Genomic DNA, 24,107 nt, shown 5'->3' on the forward strand with positions numbered 1-24,107 from the left:
TTTCCGTAAGGAAAGATATTACAGTTAACATGTACCTGTATGTATGTAATCACCAGGCCTGGTCTACTTAAAACCATAAGTTGTTATTTGTTGACATTACTATCTGTATATCTAATAAAGTGACACTTTGAATGGCAATAACTTATAAATTCTCTTCAATGGGAAATTTACAACTCTGAAATTGATGATGAAATATACGAGTTTGTTTATACAGCTCTGAAATTGACAAATATATTTGGGACCATTGCTATTCTTTTCACATGGAGCTGTGAATAGTCCTTTTACATACATATGTTGTTATCAATTTAAAAATGAAAGGGTCATTTGTATGTAATGTTCATTTATGTCATGTTAGAAGAAAAGTGTGAACTTGATAAATTAAAGGGATTTCTAAAGATATAGAGTTACCATACAATCTTAGTAATGAACTTCACATTGTCTGATGCCAAAAGGATTTTATTTTAGTTTTGTTAATTTTTAAGCTTCCAAATTTAGTATCTTACTTACTGTACTTGCTTAGGCAAAATGAAATATGCCTGTTTCTTGCTATCCTACCTACCTACCCTAATTTTTTCTGCCTACCATAAACATTTTATTGACATTTTAGCTCCAGCACTGTTAAAGTCTAGTTTGTTTCTCCATTAACTTAATGTAAAATGTTTTTGAAAAATAAAAGTATTTCCCTACCTACCTACCCTATTTTTTTCTTGTTGGTATCAAGAAACAAGACCATTATTTTTTTCCCTAATGGTTACACACATGCATGTACCACTTTACTCTAAATTGGTGACTTGTTTCTTATTCTTGCTGTAATGGACAACTTTACTTCATATGAATGAAGTTTCTCATGAAGATGATTGTATTTACTTAATGTTTATTTTGCTGTTCATGTGTTTCTATCTTTTTTTTTCTTCACTTTAGGCAAAAATTTGCCTTTGACTTTCAAATTGATAATTTTACTTTGAACATACCAGCAGAACATATTCATGTCTATCAGTACCTGCTGTACCAGGCGCTACACCCTGTTTATATATAGAGTGAAACTAAGAGGTGGTTACAGTGCTGTAATTTGAAACCCTTTAAGATTGCATGTACACTGTGCCACCTGATATCATTTTGAAGAACAGACCATAAATTTAAGGGAATCTATCCTGTTAAACACAGCTTTTTTGGATTCACTAAAAGCATTGGTGTGGCATGAGATAAAATTTAATACAGATTTGACACTGACATTTTGAACCAATGTGGCATAGTTTTCCGCAATTATCAAATAAGCATTTGTTTCAGATGGCTTAAAGACTGTTAGCTAAGGATAAAACCTGTACTGCTGAATTATAAGATCAGAATTTCACAGTTAATTAACAGAAAGGACTCTTAACCTCATACAATAGCTACAATATTACTCCCCAAGCGGGTATTTTGTACTAAGAATTTTGTACTTTAGAAGTTTAGAGAATAAATGAGTGAAACCAAACTGCATGTAGCATGTATAACCTTGGCAAGTATTGGTCTGTAAAACATTTTTACCCTGTGATTAATGGTGTCCATCTGTCTGTCTGCCCATTACCTGTAGTCTGTTTGCAATTTCTTTGTTAAGGTACGTTATCTCTGCAACTAGCAGTGCTCATTTCACATTCACTGGTTTCCATATCATGGTTTCTGTGGTTGGGAGCTGGGGTACCCTTTATCATGGTTACTGTGGTTGGAAGCTGGGGTACCCTTTATCATGGTTACTGTGGTTGGGAGATGGGGTACCCTTTATCATGGTACTGTGTTTGGGAGCTGGGTACCCTTAATCGTGGTTTCAGTGGTTGGGACCTAGGGTACCCTTTACCATGTTTACTGTGGTTGGGAACTGGGGTACCCTTTATCATGGTTTTTATGGTTGGGAGCTGGGATAGCCTTTATCATGGTTACTGTGTTTTGGAGCTTGGGTACCCTTTATCATGTTTAAAGACCTTTGCTCATGGTTTTTCTAATTTTTTTTCTATAATATTACCTACAATGTAAATGTAACACAATATTTAAATAGGCATGTCACATACTATTTGAACCTGGCATGAAAGGAATTTCTCTAAAGCTGACTATACTGGTAATGATTTAAAATATTCATGTAATGATATTTAGGTCAAATGGAAAGGCATAAAAGTATATTATATTATATTTTTCATCAAAACATATAAGACATTTTTGTATGAGACTTTTCAATAGTATCTAGATGTGTGTTTTACAAATTAAATACAAAAACCCATTCATGAACAGATCTTCCATCAAAAGGAGGATTTAAATATGATTGTATTTTGTATTTAGTCAGGAGATTTTTATCACTGCTTGATATTTGTGTTGACATTCATATGAAATATCGAGGCTATGAATACCTCATTGATATGATACGGCGTTAGTTTGAGATCAGGCGGAAAATTAAAACATCGCTAAAAGAGCCAATCTATATTTTTTATAAACAGAAATGATGTTTCCATTAGCAAAAACAGCGAAGAAATTATCACAGTAAATCTTTTTGTAAACAAAGTCATAATCTAAAAAGAAGTTATTTATAAATGTTTTTAGTGTTCTAGACTTAAGTTTATGAATTAAGTAATTTTTGTCTGAAACTGATAAACAGCACAAATATACCAACAAATAAACCCTTGTTTATATTAAACCATTTTAAAGGAGCATGTTTGCTTACACCTGTTTCTGGCCTTGTTGTGGTAATTTTAATATTTTACAGTAAAAAATAGGGATCATGAATTTAGAATGGTAACATTTTGTATTTGCTTCCCCATTACTGCCATGTCCCCCCCCACTATACCCCTTCACTCCAACTTCTTTCCTTATTTTGGAGAAGATGTTAAAAGAAAACCCTGTCTACTTTATCATGGATCCTTTACTCCTAATTTTAACTTCCTGACTCTTCATTTCGGATTCTCAACCGCCCTCAACCCCTGGGTCCTGCATGACCCATTCCCTGTCCAATTAAGTGCCCTTCTAGGATTGAACATTATGAAATTAATAGAGATTTCCTATATTTTTACAGGGTCAGTTACCAGAAGGCCAGAAAGTTGTTGGGGAGTACTCTGTCCTTGAGGTAAGTATTGCACAGAAAACTTTGTTTCATTATAGATTCACTTTTTTCCTAACTTCACTGACTTGACTGCAACTGAGAACCTAAAATCAGAAAACCTGATCACAGTATTATAGAAAAGGTAATAAAAGGGAACCAGAAATAGGATGGTAATGAAAAAGAACATAATCCAGGGACAATGACTAGACAAAGAAAATAGACACACACAACAAAGAACATAATCCAGGTATAATGACTAGACAAGGAAAATAGACACACACAACAAAGAACATAATCCAGGTATAATGACCAGACAAGGAAAATAGACACACACAACAAAGAACATAATCCAGGTATAATGACCAGACAAAGAAAATAGACACACACAACAAAGAACATAATCCAGGTATAATGACTAGACAAGGAAAATAGACACACACATTAAGAACATGAAATAACCAAAATAGTAGACACATAGAAATCAGAGTAAATGAGCAACCAAGTCCAAACACCACCAAAGTTCAAAATTATCCTGAGAATAGTTGTAACTTCCATGGTCACTAAAAACAAAGTGCTTAAAATTTATGACATCACAAACAGTTAAAATTTATTTCAGACTTAAGTATTTTTCAAATTTTGTGAAGCTGGAGGCTAAACTCCACTAAAAACTGTGATGATGGACTAGGTGCACTGGTAGAGTAAGTGTTTTCTACTTTTCTAGAAACACCTGCCCAATAGCTCTTTGAGAATAACAGGAAACATTACATTCTTCTTAAACTGTTTTAGAAGTGGATAGAATAACCTGCAATGGATTAATTCAGAATTCAACTTCTGTCCTTATAAAACAGTGTTGTGTTGTTGCAGCATACTCTTAAGAAAATGTCTTGACCAATCAGCAATGCCAAGAACAATAGCAACCCCAGAATGTCATACAATTTCTGAATTGGTCTATCACCTATAATATTACCAGCACCCTTTTCATATTTCAACAGAAATATGAACCCATTTATGCCAACTGTATCCAAATTAGACTCGTCTAATAAAATATTCCTTTTATTGCTTCTATACTTCTATGTAGAAAAATTGTGGGATAGAATTAAGTTTTACATGAGACAAAAACCAATGTTTTGTAGGACCAAGGTTTACAGAAGAAGAGATGTTTGGAAACCCTGCTTTATGTCAATGAGGTGGAAAATGTGCTACAGGTGAAAAAAAATGATATCTTATTCTCCTACACTGTAATACAGTGTAACCTGTCTAAACTAATCCATGAAATAACAATGAAAACCTGTCTAAACCAGACACTATGAGGTTCCTAGGTTCCTATATGTGAGTTTAAATATTTGTTTAATTGAACACCTGTCTAAACTGAACAAATTTGACAGTCCAAAAGGGGTTTCATTTAGACAGGTTATGTCCCATATATTAATCGTTCTGGCACAAGGATATCTGTGATATAATGACATCCTAAGGCGTTTAGCTATTCCTGTAGCAGGAATATTATACTATAAAAATTAATTGTAAATTACGCATTTATTGTTAAAGTTCCTTAGTAGGCATGGTAGGGTCAAAGTACATTGGTTTGTTGTGAGCTGGCAGTACTCTTCAGTACCAAGTAAAATGTATTTTGCAGAAAGCAGTTTTTCAATATGAAAAATGAAGGAGTGTTTTTTATTTCACCGATAAAAAAAAAGGCATAAGTGAAAAATTTGTCTGTAGAAATGCTGTCGCAGTGCTATATTCTATCCTGTCTGTACTTGCATGAAATTTTACACTGATGAATGATTGTGAGATTGACCAGTGTAAGATGTACCTCACACTGATGAATGATTGTGAGACCAGTGATAGATGTACCTTACACTGATGAATGATTGTGAGATTGACCAGTGATAGATGTACCTTACACTGATGAATGATTGTGAGACCAGTGATAGATGTACCTTACACTGATGAATGATTGTGAGATTGACCAGTGATAGATGTACCTTACACTGATGAATGATTGTGAGATTGACCAGTGATAGATGTACCTTACACTGATGAATGATTGTGAGATTGACCAGTGATAGATGTTCCTTACACTGATGAATGATTGTGAGATTGACCAGTGATAGATGTACCTTACACTGATGAATGATTTTGAGACCAGTGATAGATGTACCTTGATTTGATATAAAGTAAATAAAAAAGTTTGACTGATTGATGATTTTATCTGCGTATTTAATTTTTATCTTAAAAATATTTACTGAATGTAGCACCTTTTATATTTAATAATCTTTTTATAAGTATAACCACTGTATAAATGAACATTTTGACAGAATATGAAAGTAGATTCAGTTGTTCAAATTATCTTTTAAGAGGAATAGATCCAGGACTTTTTCAAATTTTCAATCAAAGGTCCCCTTGTGAAACATTAAAGGTCCTCAATTAAGTGTCAATATAGGAAATTGGAGTGCAGAATTCAGAGGTCATGGTTCAGAAATTTAAGGTCATGGACATTGGACCAATGCTAGATCTAGTCATTCTTATCCTTTAAATGGATTCAAGTTTTCAAGGGTGGGTGGGGGGGGGGTAGATCTTCCACTGCTTTACCAAATCAATTTTCAAAATTAAGTGTAATACTTAAGTGCCATTCTCTGTAAAATCAGGCAGTGGGTGAATCATGGTGGATAAAACACACACAAGTCTTTCCATGTAACCTGATTCAAAATGTAATATGAAATGCAGAAATAGCATTCATTTCTTTTTTCAGTGAGAGTTATTCAGGGTATGAATTATATGAAATGCATTGCAATTCGTTAAAGGGGGATAACTCACCTTCCACCTCTATCATTTTGTTGTAACTTTGAGCTGTCTTTCTGCATCCTATGACCCTTCTAAAACAAAGAAACTATCAATCTGTCAACATTTGCCTATTAACTTAACCATGTGCCTACATTGTCAAATTTGTGTGCTTTTTCTGAGCATTTCAATTTTACCTAATTCTTACAGATTCCAGCATTTAAGGTCAAGTTTGATTATAGTTAATTTTGTATTTAACATTTATGGAGTGAATTGTCTTTCGTCACCTTAACAAAATAGAAAGTGGGAGAATTTGTGATTTTCCCAAACATCTTCCCTTATTATTCAGGCCCATTGTGCATTTATTTTGTATAACATTAAATATCTGCAATTTCTTTCCCATGCCTTTACATTCCTTCTTTGAAGTTAATGGGGCATTTCTGGTTTTGTGAACAAAACCATTGAAATGAAAAACCCAATTTTCCCTTTAATTATTTCCCTATAAAAACAAGTTATATACTCATAAAAATGATAAATATGTCTGTTTCTTTTATCCTAAGGTACATGTATAAAAGAAGTATTACATTTAGTGTATGCCATGTACAGTGTTATTATTTAATGGATAATCAACAGATGAAAATGAACTAAGCTGTTTCTCTTTTTTTTTACTAATGAATAAGTAAGGCCTAAATGTTGTCAGTATTCATACTTGACAGGAAATAGTCAAAATATGTGTTTAATTACCAAAGAAACATAGAGTATACCACGAGACTTCAAAATAAAGAAAAATCTTATAGTTACTGGAAAATTGATAAAAACTAGACCTATTAAAAAAGAAAAAAAATCATTTTCATTGAAGTGTTTTAATTCATAGAGACATTAAATTAAATGATGACACTCCTTAACAGTATATTTTTCATTAAGAAATGCATTAATCATATAAATGCTGTATTTCAATCAAATGCAGTTTTATTAAAAAAGAATCAACTGAAATTTTCATAGACCATTTACTATAACACAGTATTAAATACATCAAAAATTTAACTTGTAGAAAGTTTATATGTCTTTTTATAAGAAACTATTTTGTATTAAATGACCCATTTTTGATAATGGCCGACATAATGATTTAAAGTGTAAAACCAAATTTTCCCTTTAATTATTTTATCATAAATCTTCAGTTATTGAGTCATAACAATAAATGGAAGTAATTGTTGAAAAAAAACTTGATCTATAAACTAGAAGTTAACTTCAAAAGAATGAATTACAGTGGAACCTATATAAACTGAACCCTTTTTGGAGGGAATAATATGTTCATTTTATGCAGTTTTTCAGCGTACACAGGTTTAATATGCATTGAAAATGATATGAATGAACTTCTAAGAAGTTTAGTATAACAGGTTTCTGGTTTATTCAGGGTTCTGGTTTATTCGGGGATCTGGTTTATTCAGGGATCTGTTTATAAAGATTTCAGTGTAATTTTGCTACGGTTAATTAAATTTGACAAAGATGGTATTGACTTTATTATGGTTGTTTAGTTGTTTCTTTGACTCCTTTTTTCCATATTCTGTTTGTGTATGCATTCTATTACATTTGTATTGATGAAACATGATATGGGAAAATGTCTCTTTTTACAAAGATTTATAAACTTAATATTTAAACTTCTTTATAAAAGTGTCAAATCTAAAGCCTATATATGTTTTATTATTCCAGAAAGTAACTTTGTAGTACAAAACATATTTTATGGTAGATTTTTATTGTGCCAGACAGCTATAAACTTTTAAAGATTGGGTTACTCGTGCTAAATAGGTGACAGATAGTACTTCATACTGTGTGTCTATTATCGGTTGTTGAAATGGTGGACATTTGGGTGGAAACCAGGAACTGGTTGTGGGGAGGGGGTTAGAGAGAGAAGTGGGAGTATAAAGGGGGTTAAGAAGGACAAGAAGCTAAAATTGCAACATATGTTTATCATATGATTTTCATATGTTTAGGAGAACCATGACAAACATATGAAAAATATATGTTGCTGAATAATGAATTAGTTCATGATAAATAATGAAGTAAAAATCATTTGGTATTATATGTTTTCAATAAAATTTCATGTATGAAAAGGGTATGGTTTTCATATAGTTTTGGAATTTTTCCTGTATTCTCCATTTGCTTCACGTTATTTAGGCACCGTGATATTCTATGAAAATCAATTCTACTCTATTGCTCTGTTTACAGAATGTACAGTCAGATTTTGAAGAACGTGCTATGTACCTCACAGAGAGGAAACTTGTGTTTGACAGTATGTACCGAGAGGAGGCCCTCAAAGTTTCAGCAAGGATGCATAGGGTTTGTTGAACTGTTTTTAATGTTAAAGTTTAGAGGGCTCTTGATCACTAAACTGTCTGAAATTAAAATTGTTAAGAAATTATAATAACATACTTAAATGGAAACTTACCAAGGAATGGTGTTCTAGTAAGTGTTGCAGTGTTCTAGGATTCCTATTTCCCGTTACCCGGGGCAAGTGAAATTTGGATTAGGGAAAGTAAGGTACTTAGTTACACTTTCCCATGGCAAGTTGAAAACTTCATATGCTGTAAGGATTTGTTATGTTAGGAAAGCAGTCATTGACTGTGGGAAAGTTGATTTTATATGGATTTTTCCCGAGGAAACTTCAATTCCTGAAAAATACTAGAACACTGTGATGTGCCTCCTTCAATTTATTGGGAGAATACTGACCACTAAAAATGAAAGTGGTTACAAATTAGTAGCAGTTAACTACTTATAAATTCTGGATTTCACTTTTATCTTTAACCACCTTATTGTGCCAATTTTCACTCCTCCTCTTATGTTCCATGTTTAATATTGTCTGTTGTGTATTTCAGGACTGTGTATATGCTATGCGAGAGAGTTGGAATTGGCTCAGATTGGTTACACAGTGTATAGAAACTCATATGAAGAATGCTGGTGATTATCAACAGGTATATTAATAACAAAATAAACATGATTATACCTCCACTTATCCAGTGGATGGTCTGTTAGAATCACCTTGTCTATCCTTCCCTCATTCTATCCTTCTGTCACAAATTTTTTACAAGTGTCTGGACTCCCAATAGATGGATCGATTCAAATTTGGTATACTGGGAAAGTACTTTTATTTGTGGGTACCTATATTTGTGTTTAAGGGAAAACTTATCAATTCGTCGATTCTTGAATTCATCGATTTGACAACTCTGTCAAACAAGTGAATGGAAAATTTCCATTCTGTTGGAAATCAAAATTTGTGCTTTACCAAACCCATGAAAACCACAATAATTGGTACCCCACGAACAATACTACTTTAACAATATTTGGTTTCATATAGGTAGGGCATACTACATTAATTATTTTAGTTGCTGAGTGCATGACAATGTGTGTAACTTCATGTTCAACCATTGTTTTTCATTTGCCAGCTGTGAGCTCTTTAATATATAGAAATTGGTAGAACTTTATTTGAAAATGTTCATAGTGACAAATTGTAATGGTTTCCTCAGGTTTCATAAAAATAAAGTCTTAGTCATAGTAATGATTTAAGAAGTCAAATAAAATCCTTGACATTAAGTGGTTGGAAGACTTTGATAGGCCTAACCTTACAATGTTTTTATGTTTCTGGACAGGAATCTATATAATGCATATTAATTTAACTAAAATTTGATCAAAACTAGATCTGATTTATTGAGTATTTTAGGTGCTTTTTTTGGAATGAGATTATATTGAATTGCTCTTTCAATTTCCATTAATGACAATTACCTATCCCATATTAAAATAATCAATCTATGCTGAAAATCAGGGAATGATGCAGTGATGCCCTTTAGATTGAACACTGTATAAACTTGACCATACGTTGTTTGTTTCAGTTTTTCTTTGAAGTCCAGTCAATACATGAGGACATGCAAGGATTCCTTACCTTACTAAACAATGGGAAGATGAGAGCCCACTTACAGCCAACTAAACCTGAAATTATGATACAATACTTTAAGGTTTGTTATACATTTTACCTTTGTTTACAGTTACAAAATTCTGTTTTCTCTTTGTTCTTGAAGTAGTTTTACTTTTGAAAAGTTGAAAAAATAATTGATGTTTATTGTATACAGTTACCAACCTATCCAAACAGGCCCCAGGATCATCTGAAAACCAAACAAGGCACATTTTTTAGTCCCATTATATTCATTCAAATGTATTTTGAACTTTGGTGACCCAAACACCTGTCTAAGAAAACAGTTTTTAAAGTCAAGTTGCTTACCTGTTAACCATTCCTCTTTAGGAGGGAGACTCCCTCTGGGTCAATCTCCCTCTTTGAGAAAATCTCCCACATGGAAACATAAATCTACTTCTTTCCCAAATCCCCCCCCCCCCTCATAAATATCCCTCTTAGCAGGAATAATGCACAAATTATGTTCTAAATGGTTTATTAAAATGATATAAATATAATGTTTATGTAACATAATAATCATCGAGTAAGAATCAACAAATAATTAATCCTTTTGATGTATAATATTAAATTACTTGGATTAGAAACCCTTTGTAGATTAACAAGATTAATTGAATAGATTTTATATCTTTGTCTTATCTTTGTACTTGGATTTCTAACAAAATTTTCTGCAAAAATAGGTCTTCACGCTAAATCTCTCTATTATAAAGCTGAAAATAGCGCGATCACCCTCTTTGAACATTCAAAAGGTTAACAGGCATGAAGTTAAGGTTCACTGCTTTCACTGTATTTACAAAGGTATCATATAAGTATTTTAAAAACTTGTGTTCTGAAATACTCACACTTTACATTGCAAGATAAAAGTTCATATCTTTGTGCCAAAAAAACATACATCACCTTTTTTTACAGGACATCACCAACAGGCTTCTAGACTACCAGGGTAGAGTTGAAGACCTAAGTCAGAAGAGCACCACAATCCACCCAATTCATCTGAGAAAACAGACCCCTGTCTACCCACTGAGGGCCAAAGTACTGATAGAATATTCAAATGTTGAGGTAACTTGTGCCTAATGTACAGTTATCTATGGGCACTTTCTTTATAGCAATTTAAAAACAGAATTTAAACTATAATACCTTTTGATAAAATCAAGCTTTCAAATCAGACAACTTGTAACCAAATTCAGGGTAAGTGACAATCCACTGCCAAATGAAACTGGGCGATATAGATCCTAAGGGAAAATAGATTATATAACGAAAATAGGTATGGTGTATATGTCAAAGAGACAGAAACCCTCACATGGATGACAATGTCAGCTCAAGGCCAACAATTGGTCTTCAGTGAGTGACAAGGAAATCCTCCTTCTACAGGGCAGCCTGCAGTTAGCCCCAAAACATCAATGTACTCATAGTAATAAAATTGATGATGGGTTTTATTTTGTTATTGAATGTGAATAAAATATGACATTGTGAGATCAACTTTTTTCTAGGATTATTAAATTTTTTTTTTCTGAAATAGGGGACTTTATACAGCAATCTATAGAATTGAAAAAATGAGGTCCATGTGGGTCAAGAGTTCACTACATCTAGATGTTAACATTATCTCCTTATATTGTTTAGTGTGTGTTTTTTTGCTTTTGTGTTTATTTGCTTGAACCATATGGGTGTAATTTTGCTTGAACCATATGGGTGTAATTTTGCTTGAACCATATGGGTGTAATTTTACTTGAACCATATGGGTGTAATTTGTCAAAGAAATAAATAGAAGTAAATTTAATCTGACTTTGCAGATTGGAATATTGTGGTATATCATGGTTTACTACTTGTTACCACTACATGTATCAAAAAGTTATATCTTTTAAGTACAATTCTGTCTAAGATTCAGGCAATGAGTGGCAGATCATTTTGCTCAGTTTGGTCTTTTTTGCTGTAGATATTTTTTGACTGCTTATATAAGGAAAAATTTTGGGAAAATTTTCCTGTCATTTTTCCATAGTGCATTTTAACTGAATTTGACCTATCAATATCTTAAAAAGGCAAAGTTTACAAACACTTTGACAGTAATTTCTTGGGGTTATGAGGTATAAATACTTGGATAATGCAATAAAATCTCTCTGTATTTTTTTTCATGTGCCACACCTTATACACAGTTTGTCTGATTCGTAGACGGAGGAATACTTAAATTCAACTGAAACCTGGGTAACAGTAGTTTTGAGAAAATTGGCCTAAAAAAATTTGTTTAAGAATAAAAAGTACCTAAGCTTTTACATAGAAAAAAAGAATGGATATGGTGACACAAAACAAATGCACCATGGTATTACCTGATTATAAAATAGTGAATACTTTCAGAGGTCATTAGAAGGTTTTCAACTAGAGTAAATGCATCTTTAAGTAAGCTCTGAAAGGCCCTGGTAAACAAAGGTAATAAATTCACAGTAACTGAATGATGACACTTCATCAAAATTAAAATGAAAGGTTAAATAATGAAACAAATACACAATAATGACCAACTTCTCCTGCACATGTCTGTGATAATTAAAATTATGGTCTTATATCTTATATAAATGGTTATTTCTTTTTATTTGCAGATTTCATTGTCACCAGGAGATGACTGTATCATTTTAGACAACTCAGATCAGGATAAATGGCAGGTTAGTTTATATAACAATTTCTCTTCAAACTTTGTTTGTCTCTGTGTCTGTCTGTCTGTCACTTTTCTGTAGCAGAATTCCTCTGCAACTTAATACTTTGACACAAGCTTTATATAGGTAAGCCATATAGGGTTTTGAAGCCTCATTTTAGTTTCATTTTCCTTAACAGAATTTTCTATTGTAGACTGTATTGAAATTCAAAGTCCAATCTGCATTTATTTGCTTACTTCTGGGATCTTGAAAGGCTGCATTACAATGCAAAATCTTTTATTGCTTTTTTTAACACTTTTATCACGTACATATTTGTATTTGTCACTTTTTATTAGTACTTTATTTGCTTTTGTTACTTTGTATGTATTATTTTATTTTAATGTTCTTGTTGTAGATGTCTGTTTTCCATGTCTGGTCTTTGTCCCTGGATTGCTTTCTTTTGATTTCCACTAGAACCTTGGTTCCCTTGATTACCCTTACAGATAGATGTGTTATATTTAATACTGAACTCAACACTTTGTAATCGACAAAGTTTCAATTCTCGTGAAAACACAGTTATGTGACTAGACTATACCCTGTTCTGGAATTTGATTAGGATACTACAATTTCTTGTATGATGACTGAGCTTATTTCTTATATCAATCTATTAGTTATGTAGGGCTAAGGAGGTATTAATGTTGGGCATTGTCTCCAAGGTTTTTGTTTCTGTTGCCAGACATTAGATTGATGTCATTTTCTTTTTTAAAAAAGAATTTCAAGATTTTTTATTCAAGTTTTATGAAAACTATTAATTACTCTTGAAATATTTTTTTATGAAATTATTTTACATCATAGATCAGAAAGTGAGATGGAACTTAGGCAAAGGTACTTGGTGTGGTCCTTGTCTTACCGCCTTCTGATAGGACAGCTATTTATATTCTTAATAATTTCTATTTTCAGATCAGAAATTCAGATGGTACTGAGGCAGAGGTTCCTGGTGTGGTCCTTGTTATACCCCCTCCTGATAGGAAAGCTATTCACGAAAATCAAATGTAAGATAACCTCAAATAAAGTTTGATAGAATTAATTTCTACAAATCGTTGTTATGTGTGTATATCATTGCTCCACACTTACATTTTTGTAGTTTATTTATTAGGATTATAACTCAAGTGGCTATTTTATATCTAAGAAAGGGTATTGGCAATTCTCTAATTGTTAATGAGATTTTGAATTTAGATGAGACATATTAATCTTTTGTGGAAACTTACTGTCATTTTATGTTGTTGATGGGATATTACACAGTGAAAAAAAAATTTGTATACATATAGTTATTAAAAGACAAAGAACATTTATAGGTTATTATGTAATGTGTTCTTGCTAGAAATCAAATATTGAATAAATGATCTTTCTCTCAATTCTAGTCTTTGTAATGATGCAAACAAAGCTGCGTATCCTCTGTGACCGTAAAATGTTTCACGTTATTATTAAAAATTTTAGCTGACAAAAATATTCCTTATTAGATTTGATGTATCTGTCACAAAAACTGGCCTAGTAGTTTCAGATGGTATTAACCAATATGATATTTTTTTCAGATTAAGGGACCAGCTATTGGTCAACTGGGATACAACAAACAAAAGACTGAGTACCCAACTCACCCAATATCTCACTAACTCAATCAAAGAAACTCCTCCATCTGATGTAAGTATCAACTCGCCCAATATCTCACTAACTCAATCAAGGAAACTCCTACAGCTGATGTAAGTATCAACTCGCCCAATATTTCACTAACTCAATCAAAGAAACTCCTACAGCTGATGTAAGTATCAACTCGCCCAATATCTCACAAACTCAATCAAAGAAACTCTTACAGCTGATGTAAGTATCAACTCGCCCAATATCTCACTAAGTCAATCAGTATAGGATAATCAAATGTTTACCAGAAATAACCAAAATATTATCACTCATGCCGTGAACTCTTGAAGATATAACTGATGGATGGAAAGTTCCATGTACTCCTATAATCTTTGGAAGATTTCTTTGTAATTCATGATGATATATTTGTTATTCTCACCCTTTACAATTATTGTATTAATTGCTTTGATTTGCTGCCATCAAAGGCTGTTGCCTTCTTCATATTGCAATTTAATTTTTTTTCCAGTTAAAGAAACTGTCAGCACTGCAAAAAGCTGAACTGATGAAGCTGATGAATGAAGCTGTGGAGTTATTAAGGTCCCCAAACAAAGATGATCCAAGCTTTCAAGAGATGGTGACCAGTGTTACTAACTTTCGCAAGACCCTGAGTCAAAATAAACCCGGCGACAAAGATGTGAAAAATGCATCAACTCAAAAATGGCATACAAATGGAAGAGTTATGCTTCTTTATAAGGTGTGGTATTGTGTGAATCTAGTATTATACCCCCTCCAACTCATTGAGTGGCCTGTATATTAGAAACACCTCGTCTGTCTGATTTTTGTCACAATTGTTTCAATTCTAAATGAATGGATTGATTTCAAATTATTTGTGTGTATAGATAAGGCATGCCTTGTAGGTGTTTTTTGTTGCTTTCCAATAGCAACCTCCTGTATGAGTGGGGTATACTTAACTTCATGTTTTTAATAGTCTTTATCATTGTCCTAAAATATTATACATTTTATAAATTTCAGAAAACTTATCAACACTATGCAAAATTTACAATTTTAACTTACTCTTAATTTGGTTGTCATGGTTATAGTGAGTAGGAATTATTGTCTTTTTTCAGTTTTTAACAAGAATTCATGAAAAGTTAAACCCACTAGTAACATATTCATACAATATTTTAAAAATTAGTGCCGGTAATTGAATCTATATGAAATGATTAATACCGGACTTAATAGATTACTCTCCTTTGTTTGATTTCACAAAATTTATACAAAAAAGTATGACCTCACAATATTTTGATATATTGTGATGTCATAACTTACGACTAGTTTACACAGGATTTTTTGTGAAAAGGACTGGTTTATACCTGTTTTTTTTTTAAGTATATATCCAATTTTATTGTACACCCATTCCAGGAGTGTGTTGTATATTTTTTAAATCAACTTGTATGTCTGTTCATCAGTCATTCCATCTTGCAGAATTTCTTGCAATTATCTTGGCTTCTAATTGATAGATTGATTTCAAAATTAGTGTGTGGCATTGTATATATGAGGCATACTGTGAAAGTACTTTAATTCATGGATACCTACTTTTGTGGATTATGGAGGATACATAAATGCATGGATTCTGGAATTCGTGGTTTTGAGGTTATCAGTACACACATCAACAGGAATCTCCTTTTTGTTGGGAACCAAATTTAGTGGTCTAGCTCACCCACGAAAATTTGTACTTCACAAACAATTATATTTTCACAGTACTTTGTAGGTGATTTTGGGTAATGTTCAATATCATCTTCCTCAGCCATTGAACATTATTCATTATATATGTGGAATAATAAAGAATAGTTTCATTGCAAATGTCTCAGCTCTCATTAGAAGGATTGCTTTAAAATTTGGTGTGTGCTTTAGTTTAAATGTGACATATGTTGTAAGTGATTACTTGTGCTATTCAATATAAGCTTCCTGTATGAGTGGAACTTCATGTTTTGTTAGATTTGTGACAACGTGAGTTCAATAAGTATATGAGGAGGCTGTATACAAGTTTCCTATATATTACAAAAATAATAGAAATATGTTGTATTTTTCCAGGACTTCCTGACCTATGGTAAATCGTACAGAGATGATGTACAACAGTCTCGAGGACAGGAGAAGCTAATGATCAGCACGGAACAGGGATATATGTTCCAATCTAAAGCTTATTTTGAAAGGTAAGTAATCAAACATAATGAAATTAATGAATACTGCTTTAATTTTGAAAATCATGGGCAAAGAGAAAAAAAAAATGGAAAAAGCTTTGCGAGGCTTAGTGAGGGTATAACAATAATAAATACAAGTAGCTACATGAATTCTCATGATAGTTGTGACATTCTTCTAAATCATAATAATCTGCTATTCTAATTTTTGCTCCATTTATTCAGTTATAATGTTAAAAAGATACTTTATTTTCACATTTAAAATAAGAATTGATATGCATAGATCTACAATGTACAATCAGGTTACATCCTGTGAAAATTGGAAACATGCATGCCAAAAATAACAGTATCCTCACTTGTAGAAAGCTTCATTTATTATCAGGTAAATTTTAACCTAATCTTTTTTTCAATATTTTTCATTTTAATAGGGTGATTCCCATTGTGGATGTGAATGTCAACTCCAAAGAGGCCATTTTGACAAACTTTAAAGCAGACATGATCATTAATGAACGTCACAACGCAAAAAGACCAGTGCCGCCACCTAGGAAAAAGAAACAGAACAGACGAGCATCGTCAATGCCCTCTGGTGGGGACAGTGTGAAGGAGTTACAGGAAGTGTATGAAGAAACAAGACCATTCACAATTGTTGGTGTTGTGGATCCCAAATCAAAACAAAAAATGTCAGTGTTTCAGGCCATGTCTAAGGGTATTTTAGATTTGGCAAATGGAACTTTCACAGATCCATCCACCAAAGAAACAATGACGATTCCTGAGGCCATTCATAGAGGATTTATTCAGGTGGATTTTAGTGAAAATCTCACCAATGGTGATGATCCTGATGGATTCAATCCATTGAGGAACTGTTTGGATACACGGGTATTTCCAGTTTCTGGGGTCATTGACCCTCGAACTGGTGAGTTCATTGGGGTCAGACAAGCTGTGAATGCTGGTATACTCAACCCTAAAACTGGGAAGTACAAAAATATTGTAACTGGGGAAGAAGTAGATTTCATGGAGGCTATCCAAAATGGCTACCTTGTTGTGGATCCTGCCATTGTCAAGGAAACAACAGAAAATGGTGTTTACACTTTTGTTGATTTAGTAGATGCATCATATAAGGTTAACGTTGTGGTTGATCCAAATACTGGTGAGGAAATTCCATTAAAAAGAGCAATTCAGGATGGCATTGTTGATATTACTAACTCTATTTACCGCAATCCAAATACGGGTGAAACTATGTCGCTTGAAGAAGCTTTAAAACAAGGCTTAATCAAGGCACAACCTGCCTCTGCATCTGATATTGATAAAGGTGATGATATTATTTCAATCAAACAGCTTCAAGTCAAACAACAAAAGTTTGTCCCAGGTGACGAGCGTCTGTCGGGAGGTCTAGACAACATTGATGGATGGAAACCTGATCAAAATCAGCTTATGTTTGATAAAGTACAATCTTCGATGGATCCAGATTCGGTCATGGTTATTGACCCCACTGACAATGCACCAATATCTTTGACAAAAGCTTTCGAAAAAGGAATTATTGATTTTGCCAAAGGTGAATTCCATCTGCCCAATGGTGAGGTGCTATCTTTGGAGCAGGCTGCTGCTAGAAACCTGATGGAGCCTGAGGTACTTAAAGAACTCATGGATGTCTATCATAAGTCAAGTTTAGGAGAACTTTGCAATAATGGAAAGTTTGACCCAGAAACAGGTCTTGTCACTGATCCTCAAACAGGAACAACAATGTCTTTAGAATCAGCTGTTGCTCAAAAACTTGTTGACCCAAATCAAATTTTTATCTATGATGTGCCTTCACAGAAATTAATGAGTCTTGCACAAGCTATGGAAGAAGGTAAATATGATTTGACCTCTGGAAAATACATTCATCCTAAAAGTGGAAAATTAATGACCTTAACAGAGGCACAGGATGCTGGCATTGTCAAGTGTAACATTGACCCAGGAGAAAGGTGCAAAGTTGCCAAAACTCTTGAAAGATTGAATAAACTCATGGATACATCTGTACCTTCTGCTCCTTCACCATATTCAGATGGCAAAATGTCTGTTGAAGAAGCAATTCAATCTGGTGCCCTTGACCTTCAAAAAGGGACTTTTACTGACCCAATTACTGGAGAAGTAATGTCCCTTTCAGAGGCAATCAAAGAACAAAAGATAGATCCTGTGGCTGCAAGCAGTTTGTTGAAAGCCCTTGATAAACTCTCTTTGAGAGAGATGATGGAAGAGACAAATTTTGACCCTGAAACAGGGTTACTAACACCAAGTCAAAGTTCAAAGCCATTGTCTATTCTTGAGGCTATAGAAGCAGGTCTGATAGCACCAGAAAATATTTTCTTGGTCGACAATGTCAATGGGCGTATCACAACACTTGGTGCTCTCATTGATGAAGGAATATTTAATCCAGTAGAAGGAACATATACTAATCCTAATACAGGTGAAACAATGAGTTTGGCTAAGGCAATAGACTTAGGGTTAATAGACCCTAGTATTGTAGAAGGTGACTTCATTGATACTTCAGTGACCTTGAAAGATTTAATTGACAGCAGCAAAGTCAATCCAAGGTCAACTGAGTTTGTTGCCCCAAACAACACAAAAATGTCATTGAGAGATGCCCTTGCTAATGGATTTTTAACCTTGAACTCTAAAGTAAAACTTGACCCCAGAACTGGGTGTGTCCAGCTTGTCTCTGATGAGGAGGTTGTCAAGGCACTCCTAGATGTGAAGGAAAATGCTGATTGGTTACAGACAGTAGAGCAGATGTTAGCAGCAAGAGAAAAAGCCAGTCAGAAACTAGAGAGACTCGGACAACAGAAAGAAAATTATCAGGTATGCTTGTTTTTGTATCATTATCAGTTTCTTCTGTAATTGCCCCCATGCCTCAATAAAATGGGGATTAAATGATTTGAAATGTCTGCCCATCCATGTGTCTGTCCATAATCGGTAGTTTTAGTAACAATTCTTAGTATACCAGCTATCATACTTCAGGGAATTTTTTTGAATGCCCGACGCAGTACATATACTGGTATGTATTTGAACATATGGCACTGCAATTTTGAGTTGACAATTTTTTAACAGGAGTTAAATAATGACTTGGATATATTTTATCTTCAAATTTATATGCTGCAAAGGACATATGGCTATGTGTAGGGAATTATATTTACTTTAGAAATGTTTGATAATTTTCAAATCAGTAGAAAGAGATTTATGAAAATTCTGGTGCCAGTGGTAGGTTTTATGGACCTCTCTGACCAAATAAATCTTTAGATTTGACAAAAGGATGATCTGTTGTGTTTTTGTATGCGTTTTTCTGCTTGTTTTGTTCTAGTTTTTATTCTAATACAAAAGTTTGCTTCAGGATATAACTTATTTGTCATTTTGTCTTAACAGTGGTCAAGAAGGAATCTTTTCAAATGTGCAATTTTCAGCATTTTATTGGGTTATTTTTGCAGATTTTTAATAAACTCTTGTAAATTTAGTTCATATTTCAACTTCAAATGGTCCCTGTCATTTCCAATCACTGTAACTATAAACATGTATGGCATTTTAATTTCTGTTGCTATTGTTTAATATTGACCAATGTATACACTGATAACTTAGGGAAAGAGAGGCATGCGTCCAAAAAGTGTTTTTCAAAGTTTAAGGTTGAATTCAATGATCCAAATTTTCCACTAATGACTAATTGCAAATTCTGTTTCACCAAAAGTATCCAAAATATGAATTTCAACAGTATTTTGTGACAATAAATTATTAACTAACTTTATGTCCACCGGCTTTATGTCAAATACCTGCTTTAATAACTGTGTCTTCAACTTTTAATTGCCTTTGGTAATTTAATTGTTTTGGTTTTTGAAACTTTAAGATAAATTGCTGAATTTTGTATACAAATAATGTGTAAAACTTTCATAGGACAAACAAAATCTTTAAACTGGACAAACAGATTTTGATAATGGTGACTAACCAGGAGGAAAAATCATTATTATACTTGTTTCAATAAATGTATTTCTGGATTTGCTGTTAAAAAAAATTCTGGCTTATTGACCCTGTATCATTATCTTCCTTTTGCATGCAAGGGAGTATATAGACTGTAGTGGTCATTCTGTCCATACAGTTGTCCCCAGTTCCTGCTCCTATCCTCTATCATATAACAAAATTATATGGAATTTGTGTTGCACAATGATACCATGATGCACCGCTTTTTTGTTTATACATGTAAATGACTTTTAGGCTTTCTGTCAGTCAGTCTGAGGAAGGGACTGTGGGTATCAGCTATTGAGCTTAATTCACTGTTTTTCAAGGTTTTATTGGTTCATTACCAGAATTTAAACCCTTATAATAGCCCTCCTTCTGTAGGGTTATAATAGCCCTCCTAGGGTTATAGTTAGGGGTAAGTCTACCCAGCTGGTGTTTGAGATTAACAGGTGTAAAACTCTTTGATCTTCTGTCCATGTTATTAAACTGTCCATGGTGGTCCTAAAATAATTGTCTAGTGGCAGTTATATTTAAGTACCATTCTTTGTATGAATCAGGCAATGGATGGCATATCTTTTTTTCTCAATTTGGTCCTTTTGGCCTCAAATGTATTCACTACTTTTAGAAAACATCTGAAAAGCTATTTAAAGGCAAACTTTAAAAGCACTTCAATGGTTAGGTCTGGAGTTTATGAGGTATAAATACTTGCATAATGCAATAAAATCTCTTCATGTGTCAAACCTCATACACATGTTGCCTGATTCTTAGACACAGAAGTATTAAAGTGTAAGTGTACCTCATTCCTGAGTAGAACAATATGTACATGTAACTGTTTAAACTGTTATGAAGGCTTTTAAATGGCTTCAGTTAACAAGAGTGTGTTATTATTAATAATGTCTCTCTCTTTTGGGTGGGGAGACAAATCATTTTTACCCTGTCCATTTGTCTGTCTGCCTGTTGGAAAGCACAACTCCTCTGAAGTACTGTACCAAATTTCATGTAATTTAGGACATGATATGTACTTGTGCTCGTTACCATGAATTCATTATCCACTGAATTTTGTGGGAGTTATACCCTGCTGAACTTTTATAATGGGGTAGACATACAATTCTGTAGGCAAAAACAAACTTTGATTGAAAACTTGATTAGATTGGTTGGTTCTTTAACACAGCTTTCTGGGCTTCATTTTACTAAAAATTTACTATGGGTACTGTGCTACGTTTTTGCTGGAAAGACTAAAGAACTGTTCTATTTCATGTTCATTATGATGTCCATCCAACTGCATATTCATCCATCCAATACTTTTTCATTACAGTTTTATCTGCAACTTCTTACCATAGCAGCTTTGTATTTTGAATGAAGCTTTATATGTTTTCTAAATATTAGGATTTTATTTCAGACTAAAACAACATTAAATTTCTGTTGACAAATTTGTTTATATTTTGACCTATTGGTTACTTGAGTAGTAACTTTTTCTAGTTTTTGTTATTTATCTTTTAGACATACAAAATGAAACTAAATCATTACATGAATGAAGGATTATTTCAAGAAATCATTTTTCAAGCAAATATGAACCATTTGTTAAGTTACAAAATATTTCATGTACTGTTAAGTTCCTAGTTAATCTTGAGGGTGTTTTACAGCGACCTTGTAACCTCAGAGATTTACTGCTACCCTAATCACCTCTGAGATGATTCATTCCATTTGTCATAATTAAATTCATAGTGAACTATCATTGTAACAGCTTTTGTAAATTGATGAATGAAGGGAGGTAACTCAAGATTTACGTTAGTCACAGTAGTAAACAGAGATCGGAAAATTTCCCTTCTGGCCAAAAGAAAAATAATAGTCTTGTTGCCTGCTACCAGCAAGGAAAAAATTAGGGTAGGCAGCTAGGGAATTTTTTCAAAAACATTTTAAATTGCATTAATGAGGAAACAGTCTAGACTTTCATGGTGCTTCAGCCAAAACCGCTATAAAATATTTAGTTAAGCCACAAAAAACAAGTGTAGGTAGGGTAGCTTTGGTCTAAGTCAATGACATGGACCTCAAGAAAATAGATAGAGCGAAATCTGTCTAAACCAAACCACTATTGGGCTTCAAATTTCAAAGTTCAGATTCAAAATACATTAAAAGGTGCCTGGTTAAGACAGGTTTTAGATTGTATTCAATGTTTGGTTTAGACAGGTCTCATTGTATAATGCAACAAGCCAATTTGAATTCTGATTTAATTCTATGTGTGAAAGATCCTGAACATTTCCAAGTTTCAAATCAGTGGAATCATAGTCAACTATCTGCTGAAAGAGTTGAAGGTTCAGCACTCAGTGTCAAATAAAATAAAAGATCTTAGATAAAAAATTCAGGCCACCACTAATTTGAACCTCTGCAACAAGGCTTACATTAGGAATAAATAGCCTAAAAAATCTTGCCCATGTTCCCACCAAGTTTACAGACCTTAATTAAATGTACCAATCTTAAAGCCTTTTTTGTCTTTTTTTTTGCCAAGCACTATTAGGATTGAATGATCCTTCAAACTTTTGAAAAAGTAGAAAGTTCTGCCTACCCATTGACCAAAGTTTTTTTAGAGCAAGTAATCAAAAACACAAGTATTTTTTTCTTTGTGTATTGAATTTGTTTTTAAATTTGAGAATGAAGAAATAAATTTTGTTGAATTTTAGATCTTTACTGAAATTTCTACTGTTCAGAATACAATTCTGATACCTGTGATATTTCCTCAATTTTCAGTCTTCTCATTTATTTCAATTTCCTTTTTACTTTTGTATAAATTGCATGTATGACTTAAGAAAGCAAGTGAACTTGACATTGAAATTTTGAAAAGAATTTAGTGTTCATTACACATATTTTCAATAACTATTCCTTTATATTATTTTTACTTCATTTCTATTTGTAATTACTATGGGTCAGACCTAATTATATACTTATGGTCCATTACTTATGAATGATTATATATTGACAAAATAAGAAAGCCATTTTTGCTATCATTGTGGTATTCAATAATTCATTGGTGACCAGACCCTAATTATAAACCTTGGATGTAAGTAGTTTATAGTGTTACCCCAGTTTCTTAAGGGTTAAATAATTAATCAACGGGACTTCTTCAACATAATTGACAAGCACCTGTAGACCATGTCATTTTCACCTTTTATCTACCTGCCGTTTTCTCGTTAAGCTTTGGCACACCTGGTTTTGAAGTTTGTTCACTGTTTGTAGTGTCCATTTCACTATATGGGATGTCGATTTCATGTAAATATTTAGATTCTGATTTGGTAAATGAGGATTAAGTTGACTTGTGTTTCTAGTTTAATTGTTTTTTCTGTACCCATACAGGGATTTGTGTGTTGGGATACCTTTTAAATAGTTTTGCTTATAAGTGGATAAATGGCTTTAAGTGACTTGGATTTACTTGGATTTACACATACATATATGAAAGAAAAAAGACTTTAGTGATGATATATACAGTCTACGTTTTACTGATTCTGTAAATATAAATTGTAAGAAAGTCTGAGCTCAGAAGATGAATGATTACTTATTATCTACTCTTTGATTATCAGTGGTGGATGTTGAATTATAATTTTTGTCTTAGATTATGAAATTGACATTCATGTATAAAACAAATCATGGAAAAAGAAAGATTGGATTTAATCGCAGCAGGATTTCTTTCTGTATTCGTCAGATACAGAAAATTGTAAGTCTCAATGATAGGAATAGAAAAAAATATCAAAACTGGATTTGTAAAGTTAATTTCATTAATGACCCCGTCACTAGACGAGTTCAAGGGTAAAAATTTACTTTCAAGAGTGAAAGGTCCTAGTCATTTTGCATCTACCAAAAGAAAGTGAAAAGTCCTCAATAAA

At 33.0% G+C, this 24,107-nt stretch overlaps 1 protein-coding gene across 14 annotated transcripts in view; it reads left to right on the forward strand.

The window, feature by feature from the left end:
• LOC148600337 (microtubule-actin cross-linking factor 1, isoforms 6/7-like) overlaps positions 1-24,107 on the forward strand; it is a 125,515-nt gene that overhangs the window by 21,041 nt on the left and 80,367 nt on the right. For all 14 annotated transcript variants that reach the window (XM_088557015.1, XM_088557020.1, XM_088557023.1 and 11 more), the window contains 12 exons: positions 3,038-3,088; positions 4,198-4,269; positions 8,072-8,182; positions 8,719-8,814; positions 9,730-9,852; positions 10,713-10,859; positions 12,389-12,451; positions 13,382-13,473; positions 14,014-14,119; positions 14,580-14,807; positions 16,148-16,266; positions 16,680-19,089. In XM_088557015.1, the coding sequence (XP_088413141.1) occupies positions 3,038-3,088; positions 4,198-4,269; positions 8,072-8,182; positions 8,719-8,814; positions 9,730-9,852; positions 10,713-10,859; positions 12,389-12,451; positions 13,382-13,473; positions 14,014-14,119; positions 14,580-14,807; positions 16,148-16,266; positions 16,680-19,089 (3,618 nt within the window). The remainder of the gene's footprint in view (positions 1-3,037; positions 3,089-4,197; positions 4,270-8,071; positions 8,183-8,718; positions 8,815-9,729; positions 9,853-10,712; positions 10,860-12,388; positions 12,452-13,381; positions 13,474-14,013; positions 14,120-14,579; positions 14,808-16,147; positions 16,267-16,679; positions 19,090-24,107) is intronic.

This window comes from Perna viridis, chromosome 13 (assembly GCF_037379345.1).
Source record: "Perna viridis isolate PV_CMFRI_1.1 ecotype Kerala chromosome 13, ASM3737934v1, whole genome shotgun sequence".
In the NCBI taxonomy this organism is placed as follows: Eukaryota; Metazoa; Mollusca; class Bivalvia; order Mytilida; family Mytilidae; genus Perna; species Perna viridis.